The 20,210-nt window shown below is 39.7% G+C and overlaps 1 protein-coding gene across 1 annotated transcript in view; it reads left to right on the top strand.

Annotated features, from left to right (window-relative positions):
* The window catches only part of slc16a10 (solute carrier family 16 member 10), a 32,775-nt gene extending 14,729 nt beyond the window's left edge, over positions 1 to 18,046 (top strand). The window contains exons 2-6 of the mRNA XM_069514731.1: positions 6,181 to 6,325; positions 7,941 to 8,370; positions 13,344 to 13,487; positions 13,786 to 14,014; positions 15,126 to 18,046. Of these exons, the coding sequence (XP_069370832.1) occupies positions 6,181 to 6,325; positions 7,941 to 8,370; positions 13,344 to 13,487; positions 13,786 to 14,014; positions 15,126 to 15,352 (1,175 nt within the window). The 3' untranslated portion in view covers positions 15,353 to 18,046. The remainder of the gene's footprint in view (positions 1 to 6,180; positions 6,326 to 7,940; positions 8,371 to 13,343; positions 13,488 to 13,785; positions 14,015 to 15,125) is intronic.
* Positions 18,047 to 20,210: the final 2,164 nt, after the last annotated feature.

Here is a 20,210-nt window from a genome sequence, read left to right on the forward strand (position 1 = left end):
TTTCCACCACAGGAAATTATGTATTTTTAGCAGCAGTTTGTCTGAAATAAACAAAACAATTTCACACTTAATATTTGTTGGAATAGAAAGACAAAGAAGTTGTCAAATCTTGACAAAAGATGTTAATGGTAATTTCAGCAGTTTACAAAATGCAAAGATGTGTAACCCCCAGAGACAATTAATAGACCGTATTTCAAGGCTCCATGTTGAGCAGGACATCTGGTTCGTGGTGTAGTGTGTGTGTTTGTGTGCGTTTTAGTTAATTTATTAACACCATCACTTTGTGTTTATTCCAGTGTAACAGCCAGAGTTTTAAGTGGTATCTGGTGTTAAAGCCTGCCTTTATTCTCCAGCATGAATATTATCCAGAGCATGTTTAGTCAACAGATTCCTAAAATGTGCTACAGGAACAAGCTGTTTATTTGACCAAGCCAGGAAAATGGCCTATCGCACACTGTTGTATGAGCCAAAGTATGCTTGGTCATTCATTGTTTCCATTACTTTGGTAAATAGATAACCCTCCAGCCAGCTGCTTTAAACACTCAATTTATTCACAAATCATCAGGGATCCATTAGGGCCACTCTATGCTTGACACATTTGGTCTTATTGGCTATTGTTTACCAAAGGTTCATTTACCCCTGTTGGTCTTTGCATACAAAGTAAAGCTGAACTAATTTGAAGGAATATTAATAATTTGAAGTATGCAAGTATGAACTTTGTACGTAAGTATTAAAAGGAAAATGAAAATATTCCCTGTGACTGTTCTTCTTTTGAATGTTATATCATCAGACCATTGTTACTCATCTGCACAGTCAGAGGATGTTCTGTAAGATGAGCCAACATGTATACGGTGTTCCCTCCTCTGGCAGACTTGATATTTGTCCACCCAGACAACACCATTTTCAAGGCAGCTGCACCTGCCAGCAAAAACTGCTGTAAAGTGCTCTGAGTGGTCATCAAGACTAGAATACAGACCATTTACCATGTAATTCTCTGGTGTGTGTGTGTGTGTGCATGTGTTTGTGTGTGTATTGCATTGACACCTGATGAGTCTGAAAGGCCATCGAGGACAAAACAAGATATGCACACGTTTTCAAAACCAGTAAAGAAAAAATGATGATAGTAATAATTATCAGTTTTTATGACCCCACTGTAACCCTAGCTGGAACACAGTAACACCATGTGATGTGATTAAGTGTGTGTGTGTCAAAAAGATAAATGTTGGAACTGGTTCACTGAGGCAAATGGAGAAACTGGAGAAATGCTAATAATGAAGGGCTGAAATTATTAGCTGGAGGAAATTACAAAAAATGTTGACTACATAAATAAAAGTCATGGGTAAACTGTTGAAATAGCAAGAAGACATGAATAATGAATGGTTACATAAAAACTTTGTCAATTCATCTCACTAGGGTTTGGTGATAAGATGTCAAGTCAATATCACAATGTTTAAACTTTTTAAACTTTTACCTCGATAATGATTAATGAAAGATTATTCTATGCCCCCTTATCTTTATAAAAACCTTCTGAATTCATATTTATGTTCATGGATAAACAGGACATCACTTCTTCTGCAACACCAAGTTGCGTCACAATCTGGGGGAAGAGCTTTTTCTCCTGTCTGCAGGAGAGTGTGTCTGCTTGTCTCTGCATCAGATCATGAATTTGGATCATTCTGGTCACTTTATGTCCTGGCTGTGTGTGTCACGTTAGGTCTCGATTGTTGGACTTTTTCTTCAACGTTGCATACGGGTCTCATAAACTCTAACAAACACAAAAGTAAACTTCGAGTACTGTACGTGTCCCAATAACTGGTAAAGTTAGTGCAGGTCAGCAGAGGAGTGAGGAGGGAGGACAGGGTAGTACGGCACGGTTCAATGTAGCCGCTCCGCCGCTGCAAAACCTGATAGTTCTTGAATGCACGCATTGGGGAAAGTAGAAACTGAATTAACTGACATGAAAATGTCAGTGAGAGGTTGTAAATGTCAATTTCAATACATTTTCGGTCAATTGCCAAGCTCTACAGCCCTAACTAACGATATCCGATTCATGCACTTATTGTTATGTTCCAGGCAGCACAAGAGGGTCAAACAGCAAACTGCTGATACGACTGGAAAACAAGGATTTGCATTCTACGTCTGTATAGTCCAAGAACTATCGGTATAGTGTCATCTGTGTTGCTTTTGAATACAGGTTTTTAAGAAACAGTGTTTTACAGTGTTCGCTGCTGTCGGCTCACTCATTGTGGGGTGATTGAGTTCAGAGCAGAGGGGTTTTCCAGCAAAGCAGACAGACATCTTAAGGCAACTCTGCCTCATCTGTCAGTGTCCCGCGGCTACCGATGGATGGTCACTGGGACAGAGAGAATCCTGAAATTACATTTTTCAATGTGAAATTCCTCTGTCTGAAGCGTAAATGCTTTTTAAATCAAGAAAGCCAGCAGATGAAACCATAACAACAATTTCCTGTTGTCTTCGAGGGATTCTTTGCCTTTCTTGTCCACTGCCATTTATTACATTATGTTGCTTAAAGGGAGCTGATATCCCCACAAATATGTGACTAGGCAGAGCAGATCCCATTGAATTTGGGGCGTCCTTCCGACCACAGTGTCTGGAAGAAATCTTATGAAGTTTTGGCAGTGTGCTGGCTTAAAAAAAGCTGGTTAAGAAGAAGGAAAGGTCCCAAAGAGTCTGTACAAAAATGCCTGACTGTGGGCCGACTGAGGCAGGAGATAGAGCAGATCGTAAACTAACCAGAAGGTCGGCGGATCAAGCCCTGTACCCCCATTCCCTTGGGCAAGATACTGAAGCCCAAATTGCCCCTGACAACTGTGCTGGCAGTGTATGAGCGACGTATGATAGAGGAAGTACAGATGCACTGTATGAATGTTTGTGTGAATGGGTGGATAGCAAAACTGTAAAAACACTTTACGTGGTCATCAAGACTAGAAAAGCTCTATATAATTAGAGATCATTTAAATATCTCAGACTTTCGACATTCTCTGGTGTGACAAAGTTGTGCAAAATATCTGTCCAAAAGATGATATGTGAAACAAACCCTGGAGATGTATTTTTGGCAACACTAAAGGCATAGCTCAACAGATGGCAATGTCAGTCAGTTGTTGGTTCACCGCTTTGGTCCAACTCTTTGGTGATCAGTTGACATTTTCCCTAGTGTTAAAATCAGTTTGGAGTGAAATGTCTCAAAAAGTAAGAGATGGTTTGACATGTTATTTTGTACAGAATCCTACTGCCTTTAGGGAAGAAATGACTTGACCTTCAGATTAATCTAATAAAGACGTTAACGATTTAGAATTTAGTAGAATAAATTAGGTGATCCTATTGACTTGTAATGTACCACCATTATCAGGTCAGTTTGAATGTGTACTATTATAACCACATGCTTACAAAACTAATAAACATTAACCTCAGCTGTTCTTTGTGTGTATTATTAGTTTGCACAATAGCAAATGTTAGCATGTAACACACAAAGTTTAAACTAATCATGGTAAACATCTCTTGCGAAACCATTACCATGTCAACATCATTACTTTGAACATCAACCTTCATTTGGCAGTTTGAATTTCTTAACAATGAATCGATTTACTTGACTGGCTAGACTGTACAATTGTGATTTATCATATCAGGAAAGCAGGGTGTTTTTGTTCTAAGCTGCTTCACTGCTTCTCTTGGGGAAACCTGAGAGTGTGTTATACTGACAGCGTGAGGTGAGATGAGGACTCAGAGAGAATAAAGACACTGGTAAAACCAGTAATATCCCTGAAACCTGACACAGCACTCTCTCTTTACACATGTGAAAAACAGACAACAAAAACACTGAAACTCCAGCTGCTCTACCTTTTCCTAATATTTTCCCCTCAGAATTGAGAAAAACAACTTCTGCACTTGTGCCACATGTGCAGGCTTGTCCCTCAACCGTCTAGTCGTTTTTATCCTACCTATACTATTATCTAGTATCAGACCGTGATATTATTGGACACCTAAAAGTGCCCCCAGGCATAATGATAATAATAATAACGACCACAATCATAATAGTAATAATCATCAACATCATTAAACAATTATATTAAATTAAAATCCCTGCAGAGATAAAAGCTATTAAGAAAAAGAAGGGGTTTAAAGGTAGTATCAGATGCAGAAAATCTAAAGTCAGTTGATAGGTCATTCCTGAGTTTAGTGGTCCAGCTAATCTAAGATGGCTCCCTGAACCATAGAGGGTTTGCAAATTCTTCCTATGCATTGAAAACTGGTTGTAAAGAGGAAGCCAGTGCAGAATTATGGAGGCCATTATTGTTACATATATTATTTTTACTTGAACCAGTCATAATTCTAGAAGCAGCACTGTAAACTGATTGAAGGCAGTGCAGGTCAGCTTTCTATAATAGTAAAGATGTAATTTTTGATTTAAACTTGAAAAAGTAAAATGTCAGAATGCATTTTAAAAACCTGTCTTGAAATTGACTTAATAGTATTACATTAGGCTCCCAGGTTGCCTTTCTATCCGACTGACATTATTTGGTTTCGCAAACATCAGGATTTCTGTTCCGTCAGCATTAACTTCAGAGAGCTATAGGGAAGTCTGATAGCAGACCATGTGGCTTTAGGATGCTAAATGTCAAGAAAGACTTTCAGTATATCAGACATCCATTTACATTTAGTCTTTCTTCATTTGAGTTTTTATCTGAGTCTGAGAGGATTTCATCCAGGATGGAGAGGCAGATATTGCTGAATGAATTTACCAAGTCATCATGGTGCTGTTCCTGCACAAGAGAGCTCGAGTTTAAGGGGTTGGCGAAAGCGTCACAGAATTTCCCGCAGAGTCATCAGTAAAAATGTGTGACAGGACAGAAGCACAGGGATCAACAGTGGGTGGAGATGAGGGGACATTAAAAACAACAGCTTTGTGATCTGAGACATAAAAGTCCAATTTATAGGGTGAAAACCACTAGTGGGGATCCAACCTGAGGTACAGTCTTTTAAATGTGTAGCACCTTCATCAATTTGATTTAAGCTAGTATTTAGGAAATCATGAGGAAAGAGGATAGAAGGATAGCAAAAATCACCAAGGATGACAGTTTTGTTATATATAGGTATAATAAGTCAGAAGAGCTCATCAATAAAAGCATTTAGCTTAAGTGGCGGCTGTAGTGGGTGTAGAGCGACAAACAAGAAATTTGACTTAGGAGTCAACCCTCTTGACTTCCTCTTCCCCACTTCCCCTTCCCAACCAGAAATGGCTGAGGCCCTCCTTTTTCTCTGGTAGCCCACCACAAGCCCTCAGGTTTTGCTGATGTTGCGCTTCAGATGATGTGTCTTTGCAGCACATGACAAAGTTCGTCATTGGTCCTCTGTGCTCCTCCTCTATAAACATTTCTCACAGGTCATTATCCCCCCCGCATTCACATATGTTAACATATTAGCTGAGTTCTCTCCATCACAGTGGCTGTGTGTGTCTGAAGTCGTATATACATTTTTAGTGAATTATCTTTGGTGTGTAAGATTTAAAAAAATATAACCATTTAGGACAAAGTTTAGATATGAGTGTGGACAGACGTGGTCTGTCTGAGTGGTCACTGACAGTTAATTTTACACATAAAGGAAAAATGATGTACAAAATGATAACATGTAGACAGTGTCAGCTAGTAAAGGGTGCTGTACAGTTTTTTATCATGTATCCAAGAGGTAAAATATATCTCTGTGCTATCTTTGTGTTGTAGTAGTGTTAATATATTAGGCCAAAGTGTTTTTCTGATCACTCCTTCATGTCCTCTCAACTCTTTCTTTTCCTGCTGTTTCAGGTTTTAGTCATATACACTTAGAAAGCCAAGTGACAGCTACATGCATGTTTTCTTCAAGGTTACAAAGAAAAATGTATCCAGACACAAACAATGTGGAGTATAATTATGCCCAAGAAAGTTTCCTGAGTAAACGGGCTGTACGGTGTATTTGTTTGTGTGCATGGATACAAGAGTGTGTCAGTGGTCTATTATTGCATCATTGGGCTTTGCTTTGTTGTCATTAAAACCATCTTATAGCAGACAATTGTTTTGTATCTTTAGCAATGTTCCGTTTTGAATGTGAATGATAATCTTACAGCTTGTTATGTCAGATTTCCTCATTCATTCACCCTTTCTTGCTCTCACTCTGTTTCTCCTGCAGCATGGGTGGGCTCACTCTCCATGGGGATGATCTTCTTCTGCTCTCCAATCGTCAGCGTATTCACCGACATCTTTGGCTGCAGGATAACTGCAGTGGGCGGAGCTGCGGTCGGCCTGGTTGGCCTCCTTGCCAGCTCCTTTGTCACGTAAGGAAGCAAATAAATGTGTTAATTCAAGCAGGATCATACTTATCACTACATAAACTGTGACTGTAATCAGTTGGCCAGTAGATTTAGTTAACTCTTCATAGTTTATATTACAAAATCACGAGATTTACTTATTTGGATATCTGTTTGGATAAGTGAACCTGTTTACCTGTAACACATATCTTTAACTTTTAACACCATTATCACTCAGAAGCAGTTTTTGAAATCGTAATAAACATGGCTTACAATTCATTATAACAAACTAGAGACCGACATTATTAGGAGGAGGTTCATGATTATGTGATAATGATCAGATGTGCATGAAATCCTGTACATATAATGAGAAACATAATCAAGTTCCTGTAGTGAGTTATAAAACATTAACTGTAACATTAAGGTAACAATCTGAGTAAACGTCTCAGGTAGCTTTAAAACCAAGAAATGCTTTGTTACCTAACATTCATTAACTGTTCATTTCCACATTGTAAAAGTTGAATTATAGATTTAGAACTCTAAAGAAGTCTATGTATCTGCTTACAGCTACATTGTAGAGGCATTTATTCATTCTATATTTGGGAAACGATCAGGCTTCCAGAATACTTTTCAACACTACTCTGTTGAGAGGCTCAGTGCATAGCACTCTGTTGTTAATCATTTCCTTGAAGCCCATACCTTTCTACACGTGAGGAAGCACTAACACCAACACACAGAAATATCTGATCCAAGCAAAGCAGCAAGTGTGTCACCCTCACTATTTCATCACCTTCATGTGCAACAAATAAGTAATAAACCACTCATCAAGTCACTGACAAGCTGCATTTAATAAACTTCTGGCATGTTGACAGACACGTTCTGATGCATGGTGCAAAATGTCTTAGTTATGTGATACAAATACAGCAGATACAGGATATATATATATATATACATCGCAGACAAGACTTTTAAAACAATGGGAGCTCTTGTACCTTTACTCAGATGTAAACCATTAGATGACAATATTTTTTAACTTGACATACTATTGGATGTAATTTCTAAAGTTGAAAGAAAACACAAGAGTGTGTCAAGATGAACCACACTATTGGCTTATCAAATATGTGTCTATCACTTCAGTTTAAATTTACTACAAGCTTACTTGATAAAAAAGTACTGACCTGCTGGCGTCTTGGTTAAGGTCGAGCCAATGACACAAAAGATGGTATCTTATGCATAAAAAAAGGATATTGAAATAGAAATTTCATTGCTCAGTTGGAAAAAAAACATTATCTTTGTAAAATATCAGGGGGCCCTACATAAATTCTTGAGGGACACCTTTATCAACCATCTGGTATCATGATTCAAAACCATCTGTTGGAATTAACCCTGAAAAATATGAATTTATCATTCACAGCTGTAATTGGAATTATCAGAACCAATGCAAAGCAGTTTAATTAACAAGTGTATTGTAATGAACTAAATCACTAACAGTTAGACTTTAGCAGCTTAATTTAATGTTGCTAAGTTGTTGCTATACATATGTATATATATATATATATATACATGGCCTGAAAAATATTAATGTCAGCAGGGAGTTGAAAAGCTGTACAGTGATGTATGCTGTTGTTTTGTCCCCTCACAGGTCCCTGGGTCCCATGTACTTCACCTATGGCATAGTATTCGCCTGCGGGTGTTCTTTTGCCTACCAGCCCAGCCTGGTCATCCTGGGCCACTATTTCAAGAAGCGGTTGGGCCTGGTAAATGGCATCGTTACTGCTGGCAGCAGCATCTTCACCATTACTTTACCATTTATGCTGTCGGGCCTGCTGGAGAAAGTGGGCCTTCATAACACCATGCGGGTCCTCTGCATCTTTATGTTTGTGCTGATTCTGGCTGGCTTCACCTACAAGCCCCTTCTGCCCATCAGATCCACTAACACACAGACTGGCAGAAAGTGCCCCCCCATGAGCCAGATCTTCAACACCAATATCTGGAAGTCTTTGGGATATCGCATTTGGGCCTTCGGTATCCCTGCCGCCCTCTATGGCTACTTTGTGCCTTACGTCCACCTGGTAAGTTTGTGGGGTTTTTTTGTGCTAGTTTCTCCTTTCCGTTAAATTCAGTTTCATTGCTCTTTACAAATAGTGTATGTTCATATGTTGTTTGTATTACTGGGTATCATCACTCTTGGCCGAAGGTCAGTGTGATGACAAATAACAGCACATAAAAGCCAACTGAGGGATTCCATGTTGGGATTTCCCAGTATCCTAATCCCATGTTTAGGATGTGTTCATTGGCACGAGAGTGGAGTCAGTGCCAGAGGTCAACTAACAAGCTTCAACAACACAGATATCAAAACACATATTAGCAACGTGAGTGTTGTTAATATGAAAGGTGAGAAGAAGGGAAGTTGAAACCCCAGCTGGAGTCTTCCAGGCATTGAGATGGTTTGGAATGTTACCACCTGGGTGAGGATTTTTCACTGGATAGCTGGATTATTAAAGTGCACTTCAGTATTTAGGAACATACTGTATACACTGTATATCAGGTTGTCTCTGCCCATGAGGAAGTAAGGCAGTGGTACTTTCAAATCTATTTATGAAATGAATAATACAGCATTTGACATTTGTTCGCAATTTAATATATTTTTAGGTAGATGGAAGAATCCTTTTTAACAGACAATTCTAACAAACACCTCACAAGTAGTATGTTTTTTTGGGCTTTATTAGACATAATAAATACAGGGAAGGTATGAGAGTGAGAGGTCCATGTGCTGTAACCACTCAGCCAAGTATTGTTTTTGATCTTATATGAAGACCGTTATGCCATAGTTCTGTGGAAATGGGCAGGTCCTTCACCAAGATGGGCACACAACTCTGGTCAGAAAAGCAAATATATACACTGACAAACCTGGTGCCAAAAGCAGAGACTCATGACCATTCTAAATGTTTGCATCTCACAAACTGTGTTCACATTAGTAGCTTCTCTCACAGAAGGATTATGTCTCCAGGTGACATAGTGGGATACCATCTGTGCGGTCTTGGAGAAAGTCGTCCAATATGACAGGAAGACAGAATCCCGCAACTCTCATGTCAGTCAAGACTTAATTCTGTAAACAGGTGTCGCTTTCCTGAAGTAGCCTGTATTTCGGTTAAGAACTGTGAAACTGTGACTTTGGAAAACATTTTCTTAAGAGGGCTGCAGAGGAGAGCATGGATGTTTTGGTAGAGCTCATGAGGTGACTGTTTATTTGGACATGGTGACTCTGTTATTGGAGGGAGATCAGCCTGTTTTCTCCGCACTTCTCTCCCCAGTCTGCTACTTCGACCTGGACACTACAGGGGCTGCAGCCTCAGTGCCACCCCTGGCCAGCAGCCTCTTTCCCCTAGACACAGAACCCCCAACCCCCTTCTCTGCTCTTACGGCCAAGCCCCAATCCCTGTGACACTGCATGGGAAGAAAGAGGAGGGAAAAACATGGGTCAAACAGCACATTGTTCAACCACTCAGGAAGGGAGTCCTATCAGGCCCTCGAAAGCGCCGTACTTATCTTTCTCTGGTGTGTGTGCAAGTGTGTGTGTTCTCGTTTCTTTTACCTCTTTAGGTTCTTATCCAGTATAAACATTTAACTTGTCAGGGCAAGCAGTCCTCATGGGGACCAAAGCACAGTCCTAATGAAACACAACTTACTTTCTGAGATCCTTGTTAAGGTTAGTGATCAAGTATCAATTATGGTTGGGTTAAGGTTAGGGTTAGGCATGAATTGGTCATAGCTAATGTTAGGGATGAGGTTTGGAGTGAAAGTCAAAGCAATATCCTTACCTGTGTGTGTGTGTGTGTGTGTGTGTGTGTGTGTGTGAGTGTGAGTGAGTGAGTGAGCGTTCTTTAAACAAAATGCTTAGTGCAGCCTTTCAGAGGAGCACAGCCCCAACTCTGTGTGTGTTTTTTTGTCGTTCTTCATAAAGCTGTACAGAGTAAAGTCCAATTGGGAAAGAACACACACTCTTCTCGAGTCTTGCTGATTTGACATAATGTTGACCTGCCTGCCTTGTTATGACAGTTTGCTCTGTGAATGGGTTGATAAAAGGTGTGGCACTGGAGAGGGCAGAGTAGTAAAAGAATATGAATAGACTCTCTGCTGCTTGCTTACTTTGCAAAAATAATCAACACATAAAGTTTGATCTTATCAGCCACACATGTCCCCTGCTGAATCAGCATGTCTGAATCATGAAGTATTCACATTAGCAGAACACAAAGGTACTTTTTTTTTTTACAAAGCTGCCTTTGTTTTTAGTGGAAGCTTGATTCACTGTGTTTATTGAGGAGCACCCTACAGGTACAGTTTAATGACCACTAAGCAGCCAAGAACTGCTGCATGAGAATGTTACTGTTATTGATCACTGCTGTGTAGTCAAGTCTGTGGTATCCACTTTTTCCGACTTCAAAAGTGATGCCAAAATATTACGTACCTGGTGACCTAATTTGGATCCTGCACAGTAGTGATCGTGTTGTAGAGTCATAGTATCAACGTCTCACGATGGATTAAAATAAGAAATGAGAACTAATCTTATCCGAAACAGACATCAGTGTGATAAGAACTACCTAAAATGACAGAGACCATCTTAAGAAAAATTTAGTTTGGCATGTACCTAGATTTTTTAAATTGGTCATTGTCTCATGTGCTAACAGAGACAATGTCCCCAGGGTTATAAATGTTCTATGGCACATGTCCCTCTGCCAGGCACGTTGCATCACATGAAGTGAGCTTGGGCTCCTGAAAACATGATGACAGACACGTACGCCCTTTAAAAAGCAAACATCCAAACGACATCCTGTTCTAGTCTGCGGTGCTTTTTAAAGCTGGTCTGATAAGCAAACATGTTTCATCTGTCATTTAAAATATAATACTGTTGTAAGTATTTGTAAATCAATGTCTTTGTCTGGCATTTTATCAGTGTTGTCAGTGTATTGTAATTTTGGTGACAGTAGTAGTATTTGGAGAAAGACTGATAGTTCGTCGGGATTGATCAGCTTGTGTCTGAATGCCAAAATCAGACTGGAGCTTGGGTGGTGCAAGCACGGCTCAATCTATACGATCTGATTTGATTAAAGACGAGGAGGAGCAAAGGTGCACTTTAATTTTCTTTCTTTTTATTTGTAACAACTCAACGCGTGACACAGCACCATCCTGCAACCTCACAGTAAGCCTCGAATACATAACAGACATAACTGATGCAGTGTGTGAATGCGTCAGGGAGTTCAGTACTTCTTCTTGCGTCTGCCTGAAAACCCATAAGCATTTACACAGAGGCCATGTTATATGGATTACCACCTCATGTCATTACAAAGATTAGCAAGCGTTATGTCGCAGCAGAGGAACAGTGTGTCTTATCCAGTTGACCAGAAGGAGCAGAGGAACAGTGTGTCTTATCCAGTTGACCAGTAGGATCTATCGTGGTCTGCTGAAGCTCTTACACCGTCAACACTTGGCACCACAGTGAACTCCTACAGATGAAAAACCACCCAACTTCTTATCGAGAAGAAAAACTAAGATTAAGCAAAGTAATACATTTTACATTTGTACAAAGTTTGACCGTGCTGGTGTGAAGAAATAGTAAGTAATGTGTGAGAGTGTGGGCTACATGGTGATGCAGTGATTAGCACTGACGCCTCTCTGGGTTTGAACCTGCCCGCCACAGTCCACATACAGTACGTGCAGGATAATATGACTTGTGCCTCCCTCTCACAGGTTTCTATGTTTTTACCCGTTAAAGGGATTGTTGAGATCATGTGTATCATCCGTCCCTCTGCTGATGCTCATGCCGATGCATGTATGCCCCAGTGTCAAACTGCTTCTTGGGTGAGAGAAGCCCCTCTGAGCAGGACACTTCTGAATACAGAGCATCGTATTGTGGCATTGTGACAAAGATAAGTCACCTCGAGTGATTATCAGGGGGTATAGGGGGTGGTGAGGGGGACCACAAAGGCTGGAGACTCTCTGGCTTCTTTGAGCAGGACAGACACAAATTGCCTGGAGGTAGAAGTAGCTGGCAGTAGTTCACACAGCCGGCACCTCTTTCCCTCACGAACTCTGAGCCTTACAGATTGGTGCCTTGGGGTGGGAAGGACACATCTGGGGTGCTTTTCTCACGGTCTGAAGTGGGAACTAGATTAAACACAATGAGGAACATTGAAAATCTGACACGAGTGTTGTAACTAGGTAATGTTTATAGAGGATGACGTGTCTCCATGTGTCTTTGGAGCTAAAATATGTTAGGCAGATGTCTTCTGGATGTCTGTGGAGTAGGGATTTGAAATTGGCAGCATTCATGTCTTCCGTCTTTATGTACAGTCGTAGATAACAACAGCAAAGTCCTGCACACAGAGCAGGGGGAGGCACCACTCTGTCTGGAAAACTGGGGACTTCTTGGAATCGCTGAAGTCGCCCTCAGCTCTGCCAAAACCTCAGCTATGATTACACCGAGATTAACTTTTCAAAAGTATGCAGAATGATTACCATACCATTCATGACAAGTGTTCAGCAAATACTGTATAAATCACTGTGTATGAATATTCTCCTCCTTTTCAGTTTTATCTAGTCATTTCTCTCCCCTCTTTTCTCTGCTCACCCCGACCAGTCGAGGCAAATGAACTCCCACATAGAGTCTGGCTCTCGAGGTTTCTCCCTGTTAATGAGGGATTTTTTCTCTCCACAGCATCAAAGTGCTTGCTCATTGTGGGAACTGTTGGGTTTCTCAATATTAATAAGATTTTAAGGTCTTGAGCTTCTGTGTAAAATGCCTTGAGATAATGTCTATTATGATTTGGCGCTATACAAATAAAATTGAATTGAATTTGTTCACTATATAAAAAAAGGAGATTAAGATTGAGACTTACTGGAAAGTTAAAGCTTAGGTTGTGTACTCCTCTGTGTTTGCTTTTGCTCTTTCCTCTTCCCCATTTTCTGAATTCTTTTGATCCTCTCTGTTACACTGGATTAGAGCCATGCGACAGCTGCATTCATCCGTTTCCTTTGTTGTCCACAGATGAAGCACGTTGAGGAACGTTTTGGACAAGATGCCAGTAAAGAGGTTCTGCTCATGTGCATTGGCATCACCTCCTGTGTGGGCCGTCTCATTTTTGGCAGAGCGGCAGACTACGTTAATGGAGTAAACAAAGTGTACCTGCAGGTGAGCGCCTGGCGACAGCTGTCACAACAACATGCTTAAAACAAATAATAGCTATCAGGACTAATGTGTCTCCCTTATACTATCCAGTTTGCATGGTGTGCCATGTTCAACCAGTAGGGGTTTTTAAAGGCTATTTTGATATATGATATGATATGTTCTAAGTTTTATTGTAAAGTGCTGTGAGTGGCCAATTAGCCAAAGATCCTTGTAAATACATTCCATTTCCCTTGGTTGTGAGATGCAAAAAAATAATGGTCAAGAGGAAAATGTTTCTGGGTATTTTCTCACCTCCTCTCAGGTAACTTCCTTCTTCGTCATTGGCCTCATGTCCATGATGATCCCCCTGTGCAACATCTTTGGTGGGCTGATTGCAGTGTGCCTGCTGATGGGGTTGTTCGACGGCTGCTTCATCTGCATCATGGCTCCCATCGCGTTCGAGCTGGTTGGGGATAAAGATGTGTCTCAGGCCATCGGCTTCCTGCTGGGCCTGATGTCCGTGCCCATGACCGTGGGCCCTCCCATTGCAGGTAATATTAACTGCTGCAATCCTCACAATCAAATCAATCAAAAAGATATGGCAGCTCAAGTCATACATGATTTGAAGTCAGTGACTCAATAAGTCATTGTTATGTTAAGGCTCATTATGAAGATATTCCTCTACATGGGTAGCTACACAATGTGTTTATAATCTGTCACAGATTATCTGCTTGTGCCCAAACTGAAGTGTTCTCTCTTATTACAAGCTCACCTGGCTGTTAAAGGGAATGGGAGATTCATCCCAAACATGTGTCTTTCTTCTTTTTTTTCTCGCCACGTTTAAAGCATGGGCTAAATGTCCAGGAATCTACGATCCTTTAACCAGAGGCTGCTCACCAACAGTAAAATTGCAGACTTTTGGGGACAGAGCTTTCAGCATAGTGGCCCCAGCCCTGTGAAATACTCTGCCAATGGAGATTTGCAATGCCTCATCCCTCTGGACATTCAAAAAACGACTCAATTATTATTATTATTATACAAATAAAATGTGATTGATTGAAAAGTGAAACCAACGGTCATTGTAAAAAATTATCAAATCTGTTTTGAACCATTAACAATTACAGTCACTTATATATGACATATATGATATAAATATTTCATTTTCTATATATGACTTGTTTTTTACAAAGATTAATTTAATGTGGGATGTCTCATAAATAAAATGACACATTTTTCTATCCTTAAAATTCTAGAAACATTCTAGATAAAAAAGAAAAACACGAGCTTTTTCCTTGCATATATTCACAGGTCTTCAGCACCATCTAGTGTTCATTGTGGCACTTTGGTTTGCAGGGTGTCCACTGGAATCAAACACTGTGATTAAGACTTGTGTTCAGAGTTGTCTGTTTGTGAAGGCCTGATCTTGAGACATCACTGGAATGCATATGAATAAAGCTACATCGTGCATGTTCATAAGGCTCTGTAGATATAAGTACAGTAACGTAAGCTTCGTGTGTGGAGTGCACAGTGAGGTCTAATGCTGAAAGACAGAAAATGTGATGAGTGTTTCACAAAGAGCTTTGAAACTTCATCTGTGTTTTTCTTACCCCTGTTGGAATCCTGACAACATCCCTGTTTTTGCTCTTTCCTCGTCTGCTGCAGGCTTCCTCAGGGACAGGCTGGGCAGCTACGACGTGGCCTTCTACCTGGCGGGCATCCCACCGATTATCGGAGGAGCTGTGCTGTGTCTGATACCCTGGGTGGAGGCCAGGCGCAAGAGGATGGAGAAGGAGGTCCTGAGCAAGGACCAAGATGTCACCCAGACGATGATAGAGCATGAGAAGGCTCGGGAAGATGCACAAAGCAAAACTGGAGAGTCTGTCCTCTAAGTGTCACCCTGAACAGACTGAGAGAGAGACAGGCAGCTGACCGGCAGCATTAACATACCGTGTGTGTGTGTGTGTGTGTGTGTGTGTGTGTGTGTTTGTGTTTAGATTATAGAGACTGCCTTGAGAAGGAGAATGTCAGAAAATGCCAAAGCAATGAAACATATCAGATAGAGTAACATGTTGAAGCGATGAATGTGATCCTGAAGAACTATGCATTTTAATTGGACTGAACTAATCTTAAAGGACAGGAAAACTTTGTGAGCTTAAATGAAAATGGGAAGAAATATGCATATTTCATATTTGTCACAGGAAAGAAGTCATGCTGTAGTATGCGCTCGTATAAATGCAGTGTGAAAGCTACACAGTCTTGCTAAAGATGACAATCATAAGGAAAAGGAGTTAAGTTTTTATCTTTACAATTATTTTTTACACATTTGGAGACATGCATATATATAACAACACACTAGATTACTTGATTAATCCTTAATCAACATCTTTGATTTGCCTAAGTTCAAAGGAAACAGTCCTGCTAAAGATGTCTATGGAAACACTGACCATTGTCTCCAGTGAACACTACAGCAAACCAAATGTCACATGCAGGGATGATGAGTTCACAGTATTTCAAAGGGACGGAGAGGATCGCTTCATAGAAGTGAAGTGAAAGACATTATTAGTGTCAGTGAAGCTCTGGGCTGGTCTGAGCTGTAAAGGTGCTCAGACACTTCAAGGGAAGCAGCTTTAAGCAGAAAACATTAAACATAGAACATTAAACCACTGACACGTCAACACGCTGTGCTGTCCTCCACACTGGAGCCAGGACATCTGGGGGGAAGTATGGTCAGTCTGTACCGTGACCTCCAGCTCACTACTTCACTTTTAACTTTGCCTGTACTAATGCACCCGCTGTCAGTGATGACCTGAAATATTGATTCATGAGGAACATATTAACATTGTGTTTGTGTTTAGGTCTATGTTCACTGATTGTAGTAGTGAATTGAAGCAGTATTTCTTTTAAAACACAGTGGTGAGACTCGTTTGGAAGTTTTGATTTTTTTTTTCTTTTTGTCTGTTATTTGGCCCAAACATTTTCCCTTTTGACTTTATACTCAATCTAATATACTACAATCGAACGAGGTCCAGGTAAATAAACAAGCGTCACTCTGTTAACAACATGTGTGCTTGGATGGACCTCAAAACTTCCACAAATAACTACAAATACTGGTGCATCTGTTGTTCCTCTGTTCTTTATAAAAAGGGTATTACACATTTATGGTATCTTTTTATTTCAGAGACTGAATCTCTTATATATGTCCATGTCATTAACCTTCAATAGAAAAGTGCTTTTATATATATATGTGTGTTTTTTTAGTTTTTGTGGAGAATGTAATGCTCTAAAGCCTTAATTTCATTTACTGAAGACCAAAATGTACTGAAATGTAAATGGCTGAAATTTTAATGTTAATCCTGTTCTATTGTTGTCGTGCGTCACCCTGAAGCTCACAGTTAATGTCAGTGAACCATCCTAACCTGTCACATATCTATGGGAAACTCAAGAGACCCTTTGGAGGACAAAACACCATTGTAGAGATGCTGCGGGTCGATGATTCTCTGCAGAACTGGGACACTCTACCTCAGATATTGTGAAAGAGTAGAACTTCCCCATCCCGGACCGTCCTGTTCTTCCATCAGAGGCGCTCCCTCTGTGTTTGTTTTTGAGCAGTGTGACTAGAGAAAAGCAAATAAACCACAAAGTCTTAGAAAATGATTTCACTGCCTGTGGCTTTGCTCTTTAATGAAATATCTTATTTTACTTGTAAGAAACTTAGGCAACGTTTCTCCTTTAAATCTATATTTTTATTATAAATCACATGAGTTGCCTCTCTTTTCAAGCCTCTTTTTTAAATGAAATGTATGACTGTTTAAAGCACACTCTGTGTTCATACTTTATTTGTAGATTGATTCAAATTTGTGATATTGACCAATGAGAGCCTCAAGTAACTTCTTGTAATAGAAATTACTTAATTTGTACCTCTGAATTTTGATTGTAAACTTCTTTGTTTTATCACGCTCACTGGCTAACTGTCCTGTATCTGCTTCTTGAAGGGATCTGTGCCATCTAAAGAAAAAGTGCATGATCTAGTGTTTTTATTATCTAGATATGGTTTTAGTTCACATCTTTAAGAAGAAGAGCTTTATGAGTCTGCCTTGACATTCAACGTGTTTCTGTGTTAATCGTGACTTAAAAGGAACATGTGGCAAACAGGATTCCTGTGCCATGTTTGGCTTTTTGGATGAGCTTATGTGACTCAGTGTTTATTAACATTTTATTGTTTGCATTTATTATTTTGGCTCGATCACGTCCAATCCAACCACTGGATTTGTTCAGAACTTCTCTTTATGTGTATGCACATTGTTTTTTGCTGCAAGTGCAAATAGTTTTCCTTCCTCAAAATTTTACTGCAGCTTTGCTTTTTCCATCCTGTTTGTGTCATTTCTGTCGGCTCTCTTCCCTTAATGCTCAGTTTGGTATATTGTTTGCTCTCTATTGCATGTGGTTGATTATTCATTTCTCTCATGAGTGAACTAAATATTTTCTATCTACTGCAGGATGTTTGGTGAGCTGCAGTATATGCAATTTATGTAAACATAATCAGATTTCAACATTTTCAAGACAGTAAAAAAATGTTTACACTTTTGGTGACTTTCTGTGTAATGTGTTCTCGTGTGGCTGGTACAGGATGAACTTCACTGAGCTTCATTTATTGAACAGTTCATAGAACTCTAGCTGAAATGTTCATGATGCGTTCCTACAAGGCAAACAGGCTGAAAGAATGACGATGATGAATGAACTGCAGCGTTCTGGTCTCTGACCCATATTCGTGTCATTAAGTGAGTAGATGATGAATTAAGGGAATTTGTGAGGCAGTTATGTCTGATGGAACAAACTCAGAGAAAATAGTCACAATATGCTTGACAACCCAGGTAGTGATGATCAATATCTGAAAGAGCCCTACAGAAGACGACCTTCGATATGTTTCATTCTACTCATCATCGCATTTGATTCATCTGACAGATGATTCGATGTAAAGCCACGTTTAGAGTGTGCAGACCCAAATCATAATATACTTTATCTCAAGGCACTTTACACAGAAGGTCAAGAACTTAGGTTGTAGTGTTTGTATCCCCCTCTAGAGGGCGCCATTTCCTCGGCTTGCCCTGGATCCTTTAGTTTTGGTTTTGAATGCGTCAGCTGGATCAGAGAGGAAGCGAAAACAAGAGGTCTCCCTCTGCTCTAACTTCAGGATACCAAAGGGTTTGTGTCACACACAGTGTCACATGACATGAGTCATAGAGGAAGCTGCTGTGTGTTTTCAGATTATTAGTCAACTCATAATATATTTACATTATATACTATTGATACATTCTATATTACTGATACATTCTATATTACTGATACATTCTATATTACTGATACATTCTATATTGATATATTCTATACTATTGAAACAGTCTATATTACTGATACATTCTATATTACTGATTCATTATATACTATTGAACATTCTATATTACTGATACATTCTTTATTGATATATTCTATACTATTGAAACAGTCTATATTACTGATACATTCTATATTACTGATTCATTATATACTATTGATACATTCTATATTACTTATACATTCTATACTATTGGAACATTCTATATTACTGATACATTCTATATTGATATATTCTATACTATTGAAACATTCTATATTACTGATACATTCTACATTGATATATTCTATACCACTGGAACATTCTATATTACTGGTACATTATATATAACTTATACATTCTATATTACTAATACATTCTATATTTATATACTCTATACCAGGGGTTTTCAAAGTGTGGGAGAGTTAGCCCCCCCCCCCCCCTCGGAGAGCAAATAAACAACTGCCTCCCCATTTTTTGCAGTTACTATTCTTATTGTTCCATTCATTCTTAAAAAATGGTTGTTGAACACATTTTTACACATTTCAAACATCTGTGCTTTTTTTAACACCTCACATCACCACAATCGCGCCCCTCCTGAAGAACTCTGGCGCCCCCTAGGGGAGGCGCGCTCCACACTTTGAAAAGCCCTGCTCTATACTATTGATACATTCAATATTACTGGTACATTCTATATTTACATTTTCTTTACGATTAATACATTCTATATTTATGAATTCTATACTATTGATACATTCTCGACCAAGACATGTCATTTGACGCCCATATTAAACTAGTGTCTAGGACAGCTTTCTTCCATCTGCGCAATATTAACAAAATTAGAAACATCCTGTCTAAGCAGGATGCTGAAAAACTAGTCCACGCGTTTGTAACCTCTAGATTAGATTACTGTAACTCTCTATTAGCAGGATGCTCCATGAAGACTGTTAAAAGTCTCCAGTTGGTCCAAAATGCTGCAGCACGAGTGCTGACAGGAACTAGAAGGAGAGATCATATCACTCCTGTCTTAGCTTCCTTACATTGGCTCCCGGTAAAATTTAGAATAGAATTTAAGATCCTGCTCCTCACTTTTAAAGCCCTCAACAATCACGCCCCCTCATATATCAAAGAGCTGATAACACCTTATTATCCAAGTAGATCACTTCGTTCCCAAAACACAGGCTCTCTAGTGGTTCCAAGAGTCTGTAAGAGTAGAGCAGGAGGTAGAACATTTAGCTATCAGGCTCCTCTCCTGTGGAACCAGCTCCCACTCTGGGTTCGGGAGGCAGACACTGTCTCAGCATTTAAAGTAAAACTAAAAACGTTCCTTTTTGATAAAGCCTATAGTTAGGGCTGGATCAGGTGAGTCCTGAACC

This window comes from Paralichthys olivaceus, chromosome 19 (genome assembly GCF_024713975.1).
Source record: "Paralichthys olivaceus isolate ysfri-2021 chromosome 19, ASM2471397v2, whole genome shotgun sequence".
NCBI lineage: Eukaryota > Metazoa > Chordata > Actinopteri > Pleuronectiformes > Paralichthyidae > Paralichthys > Paralichthys olivaceus.